At 44.3% G+C, this 9298-nt stretch overlaps 1 protein-coding gene across 1 annotated transcript in view; it reads left to right on the forward strand.

Moving 5' to 3' along the window:
* Window positions 1-3239: 3239 nt before the first annotated feature.
* The window catches only part of kif1ab (kinesin family member 1Ab), a gene marked incomplete at its 5' end in the record, with an annotated part of 30350 nt that continues 24291 nt past the window's right edge, over window positions 3240-9298 (forward strand). Inside the window, 12 exons of the mRNA XM_079750416.1 lie at window positions 3240-3345; window positions 4995-5068; window positions 5169-5348; window positions 5462-5530; window positions 6017-6195; window positions 6597-6708; window positions 7069-7146; window positions 7570-7635; window positions 7739-7756; window positions 7859-7937; window positions 8157-8235; window positions 9026-9168. Of these exons, the coding sequence (XP_079606542.1) occupies window positions 3240-3345; window positions 4995-5068; window positions 5169-5348; window positions 5462-5530; window positions 6017-6195; window positions 6597-6708; window positions 7069-7146; window positions 7570-7635; window positions 7739-7756; window positions 7859-7937; window positions 8157-8235; window positions 9026-9168 (1183 nt within the window). The remainder of the gene's footprint in view (window positions 3346-4994; window positions 5069-5168; window positions 5349-5461; window positions 5531-6016; window positions 6196-6596; window positions 6709-7068; window positions 7147-7569; window positions 7636-7738; window positions 7757-7858; window positions 7938-8156; window positions 8236-9025; window positions 9169-9298) is intronic.

Consider the following 9298-nt stretch of genomic DNA (forward strand, 5'->3'; position numbering starts at 1 on the left):
GGGGGGGGGGGGGGGGGGGTTTCAATGTTTGACTTTGGATAAGGCGGGGTAATGTTACTGTTTTGGTTAAGTTGGAAGGTCCGTAAAGAAGTGGATAAAATGATAATATAATATTTTGTTCATTTGAGAAAAAAGACAAAAGTGTATAAGATAAGGAGATTTGTGATCTAATACATGGCGATTTGTAAACAGCTAATTAGAGTGTCAGAGTCAGAGAGGAGTGTTCCTGTTTCAAGAGACATGATTGGCTGAGCAGACAGTCCCACAGATAGCACGGATGTGGCTTCTTTTCACAATTTCTAGATATGTTTCTACACATTATGGGGTTATTGAATGCAATTGAAAAAAACATCACATTATATTATCATAACTTGCGATTTGTTTTTATTTTGTTATAATATGAAGACTACATTGATAGACATAATATCCAGAACACTCTTTGTCAACAAATACTTCTAAAAGCTCAGAAAGTCTCACAAAAAAAACAGTTGCATTGGTAATGACTAACTGCCAGTTCACCTCAAGGTCCAATGCCGTGCATCTGGTAAAAACAAGATTATGGCCAAGGTTTGGACTTGCACTCTAGACCATATGTCCTTAAACTCAAGTTAGAAAGCATTTTAGTACATCTTGGAAAGAAATAAACACCCACAGCACATCCCTCAGAAATGAGTCAACAACACACATTTATTAAGTTGCTTCTTCTGAAGAATGTACTTTTTGTAAGTCGCTTTGGATAAAAGCGTCTACTAAGTGCTCTAAATGTAAACGTATATGCTATATGCATAATCAACAAAATCGAACAAGAATTGTAAAAAATTGTAATTATATAAGAAAGAAATCAGAATAGCTTTTTTAATATTTCTCTAACTGCAACTTGTGTGAGAGAGAATATCCTATGAGGTAAATGATTACTTCACCCTTCACCCTATCCTAGATAAATAAATACGAGTTGTGTTGTTTACCCCCTCACTGGCCTTTGCACCACAGCAAGGGCCCCAGCACAGTACCCCCCCCCCCCCAGAGATAAAGAGAGAGAGAGAGAGAGAGAGAGAGAGATAGAGAAACACAGACAGTTAAACAGGGAGAGAGAGAGAGAGAGAGAGAGGCATAAAGAGATAGAGAATTCTAGCTTCAGACCCCTAATAAATGTAGGCGTTCAACTTATTATTAAGTCCGATAACCTAAACAATTCTACCTTATGACACAGCGGGAACGGAGAAGATAACAACATAGGCCTATAGCACATATGCAGGGGCATAGGAATGAGTTTAACATTGGGGGGGACACATATCAGAAACCTGACAGATCCGGTATAATTTTTAGGTGGGACAAATGCGCCTGTCTCCGATATTGGAGGGGACACGTCCCCTCCGTCCCCCCCGGTTCCTACGCCCTTGCACATATGTCAAATATTTACACGAATAGTACACACAAAAATAGTTTCTTACTCAAATAAGACTCAAATAAGAAGGCAAATAAACATCTTATCGTCTGCATTGTTAATAAAACCGTGTAATTAAAGGCCTCCAGAGAACCAAGTAAAGAGGCCCTGGTGACATAACATCATGTGTTAATTGTCCACTGTTAAAGTGCCCCTGCACTGTCGTCCCCGCTGTATCAGACCGAACGAGCTGCGTTGCTCTGGCTCGCTGCATCCCACTGCGATGATGCTGATGCTGATGTCATCATCCTATTCCCTAAACATCCCCGTCACAGTCTGTTCGGCCATTTCCCACCCCCACCCTCCCCCCGCAGATATACAAGGGCGGGCCGCAGTCGCAGCACACCGCCTGTACACCCATCCTCCTAGTTAACCATCCGCTCAGTCTCCAGCTCGAGCCCTGCCTCCTTCTCCTCCTCCTCCAGATGTTTTCCGCTCTCTGATTGACGCAGCACCATCTTCCAGACTCCAGCTCGTCCATCCTCAGTGAACTCGGTCCGAGCATCACTCGAATCGCTCGCTACAGGGGCGGATTCGACGCGCATGGATGCGCTACGGGATGCTGTTCGCTGATCGAACAGAGGGAGAAGAAAAATAAATAACAGGAAACATCGGATGAAGCCCTCATCTTTTTTTGTAACATATAAGCAGCCGCGGTCGTCGAGTCTGGGCGTTTAGGTAAGATGATGATGACTATTTCTGACGAGGTGGCATGGTGGCGCAGAGGTGGCCAGGGTGGCAGGCTGCTCCTCATGATGTGCGTTGTCTATGTTGGTGTTTTTCCTTTGCCTGGTGTCATCTGAGCTTAAACACAGACCGTAAAGACAGGCACTCGAATGTCAACAATTCCCTAAATGGTTGAATCGAGGCTACCATCGAAGATGGAGTGAAGGTATAGCCTACGATGATCTTACGAGCTTGAATCGGTGTATATCAGTTGACATGGCATAATTTCGTAAAGTAACTACCTCCCAAAAAGCCATGGTGACATTTCTAAATAATAACACAAAATGGTGTGCGTTTTGACGCAGCGGTGGAGGAGGGTTGACGCTGATGGAGGCGATGTTTACACGGACGGTATTGGAGCGCAGCGGCCTACAGGAACGCTTTTGAGGTGCGGCAGGCCAGCAAGATGGAGGGGAAAATATTTACATTCTATCGACTGCGATGAGGGAAAATTGTCATCGCATGTTGTAGGCGCGGTTGCGTCGCGATTTGGTGGCATGCCATGGGTCCGTTAAGGCGTTTTCCCCCTCTATTTTGGGAATGAAAGCGTAGATTCTCCTGGAAAGCAGAGGCAGGTGATTTTAGGTGGGGAAAAGAACACGCAGCCATTTTATTGCAATGATGATTGTCTCAATGATGCTGTTCCAGCTTCTTGTGGCACGTCGATTCAGTTTTCCGCTGATACAGTGTCTACCGTCTAGCTATGATAAATACTAAACACGATCTGCTGCCATTAGATGTATAGGCCTATAATATGTATCGTGAGCTATGCTTATGCTTATGACGAACGCAGCTGCATGGACTAATCAAAAAAGCTACTGCCAACAAATAGGCCCAATATATTTGTTAATATATATTTATTTGTGTTTGGACAGAGACCTGCAGCACGACGTTTTTCAAAAACCCTGAAGGCATCTCCACCAGTTATGTCACTCACTCCTATGTTCCTAAATGTGTCTTATAGTTGCTTGGTGTCACGTGGTTGAGCCGGCCTCTTACAGATCGACAGACAGTCTTCTTGCAGTAGCAGCATCGTCAACCCTTACCCCCCCCCCCACCCACTGGCACCATGGCTACGGCCTCTGTCAAGGTGGCGGTGAGGGTCCGACCCTTCAACTCCAGAGAGATGGGGAAGGACAGCAAGTGCATCATCCAGATGTCGGGGAACACCACCAGTGAGTATCAGCTGCCTGTCATCAACTACCCTTAAGACACTGAAGCCTATGGAGTGGAGGGAGGTACAACAACAAACTTAAGACTGTGAGGACATAACATAACAAACTAAAGACTGTAAGGACATAACATATCAAACTAAAGACTAGAACAGAGAGGACATAACATAACAAACTAAAGACTGGAGCAGAGAGGACATAACATAACAAACTAAAGACTGTGAGGACATAACATATCAAAATAAAGACTGGAACAGAGAGGACATAACATAACAAACTAAAGACTGTGAGGACATAACATAACAAACTTAAGACTGTGAGGAGAGAGAAGACATAATATAACAAATGAAAGACTGTGATTCAGAGAGGATAATTAAAAGAAAGCTTCTTCCCAAGGCAAAAATCAACAACTGCATCGTCAACTACCAATTAGCATGCATAGAAGTGATTCAATAACTGATTAAAAGCCTAAAACTAGACGACTACACAGTGTTCTCTTCATACTAGTATACCTGAGTCCATCTTTTAAAGTAATTTGCAAGAACTCTGCTGCTAAACCTTTGAGTTTTAATATGTTAAAGCTCACACAGATTATGAATCATTTCCCGCTGGGTCCTATTTTGAGACATTGTCTGTGTGTCGTTCATCGCGGTAGTGGGGAGGCTGGAGAGAAGTATGCAGGCAGCCTGCCAGCCAAAGGCAGACTAACAAAGGCCTCTGTCAGAGCTAAGGGTTGTAGCTCGCCAGCGTGTATGAACGGTGTGTGTGTGTGTACGTTGTGTGTACATTTGGTGTGTGTGTGTCTGTGTTTGTGTGTGTGAACGGTGTGTGTGTGTGTGTGTGTGTGTGTGTGTGTGTAGGGTTTGTGTATGGTGTGTGTACGTATGGTTGTGTGTGTGTGTGTGTGTGTGTGTGTGTGTGTGTGTGTGTGTGTGTGTGTGTTTGTGTGAAGGGATCGCTATAGTTCTTGACTCTCATCCCTCCAGCCACAGGAACCAAAGGCTTCCTTGTTTGTGTGTGTGGATTGTGTGTGTTTCTGGATGTGTGAGAGTAGGAGTCTGTCTATGTAACTGTGAGAGCGAAAAAAAAGTGTGTATTTCGGTGTGAGAGTGTGTCTCTCAGTGCGAGTGAGTTTGTGTGTGTGTGTGTGTGTGTGTGTGTGTGTGTGTGTGTGTGTGTGTGTGTGTGTGAGGTTGCCGGGGATACGGCCAGGCCTTTGTGCCTGTTACTGTTTCAATGATGACCTCATTCTCGAGTGTTAAAGAAACAGCTGATTAACAGTTCTGTTGTATCAGCCTGTCTTTGAGTACCAGTCTCACATGTGAATCCTACCTCTTCTCGATGTTAGTAATCTACTTTTGTTGTTGTCCGCAAGGGGCTTTTGTGAATCCGTTCAGAATCCATTTAGTCCTGGTTCTAGTAAGTGTCAAAGGCCTATAGAGAGAGAGAGAGACAGAGAGAGAGAGAGAGAGGTGGGGGAGGGAGAGAGAGAAAGAGGGAGAGAGAGAGAGAGTTGGGGGGGGGGGGGGGAGAGACGGGGGGAGAGAGGGAACGGGAGAGACAAGGGAGAAACAAATAGGGCAAAGAGAGTTCTTCAAACTTCTGGATGTCCGTGTAAACTCCGCCTAATCACCCACTCTCTTTACTTCCAGCCATACTGAACCCCAAACAGCCTAAAGAGAACAAAAGCTTCAATTTTGACTACTCTTACTGGTCACACACCACGGTAAGTTTCACTATCTTAACCCCCCCCACCCCCCAACGGACGGTGAAACATTTGTCCTCTTTGCCATGAGTCCTGATGTCTGTCCCCTCTGTATGTTCAGCCAGAGGACAGCAACTATGCGTCCCAGGTCCAGGTGTACAGGGACATCGGGGAGGAGATGCTGCTCCACGCCTTCGAAGGCTACAATGTCTGCATCTTCGCCTACGGACAAACCGGAGCGGGGAAGAGCTACACCATGATGGGCCGACAGGAGAAGGATCAGATGGGGATCATTCCTCTGGTACGCACCGTCAAACCTGTGCTGGTTCCAGATGGAGTGTATGATTATGAATGGGGCCACCATTTGTATTATAATGTACGATAACATGAACCTTTCCTTGTTTTTGGAAATAGCTCTGTGAGGACCTGTTCACCAAGTTCAGCGACACCAACAATGACAACAGCAAGTCCTATTCGGTGGAGGTGAGCAACATCTTCATGTGTCAGTAGAGGCTTCCTCGATGCATCATCTGGAAGCCTTTAAACTATATCATATTCAGACAGGAATGGATAAGATGAGATGACAGTATCATTTATTGATCCCAGACAGGAAGTTTTGGTATCCTGAACACAAAGTGTTCAGAATGATACTAATACTGTGAACTGTACATAGCATCTTCCATAGAGAGAACCAAATCTCAAATTTAGCTAGATAATGTTGGTTATTTTCTTAACATGCATAAAACAGACACTCCTTACGCCAAACTGTTTTCTAATGACATGTTTCCGAATTATCTGTGTGTGGCTTTCGAGAGTCTGCTAAATGATTCAAAACAAGTCAACACTAAATATGCATAATTAAGCACATGTATCGGCAGCTGATGATCAATCAATTACCAACGAAGCGAATAAACAAAGAATAAGACTACTATGCTAAAAAACAACAATTTCCCCTGTTCCCTGGCGAAGGTGAGTTACATGGAGATCTACTGCGAGCGCGTGCGCGACCTGCTGAACCCCAAGAACAAGGGGAACCTGCGGGTCCGCGAGCACCCCCTGATGGGACCCTACGTGGAGGACCTGTCCAAGCTGGCCGTCACCTCCTACAACGACATTCAGGACCTCATGGACTCCGGCAACAAGGCCAGGTAACAGCAGGATCAACTCCTTCTCTTATGGCACCTCTTGTGTTAGATATCTTTGGGATCTCCGGCCACGGTGGCGGTGTTTCAGGCGTATGTAATGACGTGTGTAATGATGTCATGCAGGACTGATGAACGAATGTGTTTATGGCTTCAAGACTCAAGTGTTTTAACCGTGCCTATGGACCTGTTTAGCTTGGACTGCTTCATTTTTTGTTTTTTTGATTTTTAAGTAAAGTGTGCTTGGTGTTTTGCAAAACGCACTCAAAATCGTAATGATTATTAGTACCTTTATATTATTGTGGCACATTATTTGTATTATTTGGATGCAATCAACATGGCGTGATATCGGATAGAGGCACCACCGTATCCAACACAAAGCTTTTTTTTTTGGTGCTTTCTGATAGGACGGTGGCCGCCACCAACATGAACGAGACCAGCAGCCGTTCTCATGCAGTCTTCAACATCATCTTCACCCAGAAGAAGCACGACATGGACTCAGAGAACACCTCCGAGAAGGTTGGTTCGGAAGATATGATTCGAAGATAAGCTAATAACACGTTTTACTGCTTGCAGGATCTGTGTGTCAGTGAAATTGTTATTCATCTATAATAGGGGAATGACTACTGTAAAACAAGCCAGTGAAACGTTTATAATGTTTCAAACGTAGATGAGAGAACATAGATGAGAAGCCCATGTAGCCTAGCAGCTTTAGTGTGTAGGTGGGACACCATCTGTTGTTTGTTGATTCAGACAAAGTGCAGCATAACATTTTTAACACTTTCCCCTCGTCCGACATACTACTCGAGTGGTGTATGAAACGGCAAGTGTGTTTGTCTTTTTCCTTGCCTTTCCTTTACCGTATTCTACTTCTTGCAGGTCAGTAAGATTAGTCTGGTGGATCTCGCTGGCAGCGAAAGGGCTGACTCCACTGGGGCCAAGGGCACCAGACTGAAGGTGAGAACGAGGCTGAAGCTCTGAGCACATAGCCGCTGTACCGTTCTTTAACCCAGTGGTTCTCAAACTCTTTGTACTACAGTACCCCCTCTAATATATATGTTTATTTATTTTCTTCACCGGCACAAAACATGTTTGGGAGAAAGGGTTAGGGTTCGGCATAAATAAAATGAAGATGAATATGGAAAAGTACCCCCTGCAGTACTCCAAAGTATCGCTAGGAGTACGTGTACCCCCATTTGAAAACCAATGCTCTAACTGGTCTACGAAATAGTCAAATCGACAGGACTATTAATGTAGGTCGTTGTAGTGTCAACGTACGTTATTGATTCATGTGTTTTACGATTATTACTGAAAGGGTACGGAAGGGATTGACGTTGAATTTATTCATCGTTAACATGTAGAATGTGTTTGTATTTACAGGAGGGAGCAAATATCAACAAATCTCTGACCACACTGGGGAAAGTCATCTCCGCTTTAGCTGAAGTGGTAAGGGGTTTTTCTTCATCGCCTGGGACCTTCTTGCCCTTGTGGATTTCCTAAGATTCCTTAAAAAGTATATTTTTTATATTTTTTCATTTTTACTTTTCAGGACTCTGCACCAAACAAGGTACAATTCTGGCACTACTTTTTAATATTTAATGTGGAAAATATCATCACAATTAAATATTGAATTCACATATATGGAAACTCAACCTTGCCGTGTTTTCAGAACAAGAAAAAGAAGAAAGTGGAGAATCATATTCCATACCGAGACTCTGTTCTTACGTGGCTGCTGAGAGAAAACCTGGGTATGTGTTTAATAAAAATAATAACAATTATCGTAGAAATAAAGTAAATATATAATATTGAGTAACCTTCATTAAGTTTTGGAGATGGGAGCACATCATCCCCAACAGCACCATAGTAAAGGATGAATGTAGTGCAGGATTACTAATGTTTAACTACCGTTCAGGGGAAGTGCATATCAGTGTGTTGTTCTCACCGAGTGGTCGTGTTGGCTCTGCTAGGAGGGAACTCCCGTACGGCCATGGTGGCGGCCCTCAGCCCTGCAGACATCAACTACGACGAGACCCTCAGCACCCTTAGGTGAGACACAGACTCCACCTTAAAGGTTGAGTGCTCATATAAACACATTTCTCTGATAATATATATAATATACTTTCACATGCGAATGACTTGATATATTTATATATATAAGGGACTATCAATTGTACTAGTTGTGTACTAGTAGCTGTGTTACAAACCTTAAAATATACAGTACATTTACATTTAGCAGACTCTTTCTTTCAAAGCTACTTACAACGGTTCATACACACACCGACGTCAACCATGCAAGGCGACAGCCAGCTCTTCACGAGCAGTTAGGATTAGGGGTCTTGCTCAGGGCCACTCAACCATCAGCTAGGAGGAGCCAGGGTTCGAACTAGCAACCGTTACAAGTCACCCTGCTTTACCTCCTGAGCTAAGCCAACCCGAATACTTTGGCCTCCTTGTTTCTCGATCTTAGGAGCTAGCAGGCCTCTTTAGGCAAGGCAAGGCAAGGCAACATTATTTATACAGCACTTTTCATACACAAGGCAGGCTCAAAGTGCTTCACATAGCTACATCGTCATACAATGAAATGAAATAGTATAATAAGATAGATTGAAGTAATAAAATAAAATAGATACGTCAAAGAAAATAAAGGCAAAGTTAAATAAAATAAAATAGATACGCAAAAGAAAATAAAGGCAAAGTAAAAAAGTGAAAGCGCAATGTATTTAAGATTTAGCAGAAGGCTAAGTTTACAGCAGCAGTGCATCGTTCTCCAGGGGGCTCCAGAGGCGCGAGGCTGAGCTGAGGCCTGATGTTGTTGTTGTTTTTCTCCTTGACCCAGATACGCCGACCGCGCCAAGCAGATCCGCTGCAACGCCGTGATCAACGAGGACCCCAACAACCGGCTTGTGAGGGAGCTGAAGGAGGAGGTGTCCCGCCTCAAGGAGCTGCTGTTCTCCCAGGGCCTGGGGGACATCATCGAGAGTGAGTGCAGACCGCGGGGTGCCTCACGCCTCTATGGGGGTGAGGTGGAGCCTCACGCCTCTATGGGGGTGAGGTGGTGCCTCACGCCTCTATGGGGGTGAGGTGGAGCCTCACGCCTCTATGGCGGTGA

The sequence above is a fragment of the Pollachius pollachius genome, assembly GCF_949987615.1.
Source record: "Pollachius pollachius genome assembly, chromosome: 14".
NCBI lineage: Eukaryota > Metazoa > Chordata > Actinopteri > Gadiformes > Gadidae > Pollachius > Pollachius pollachius.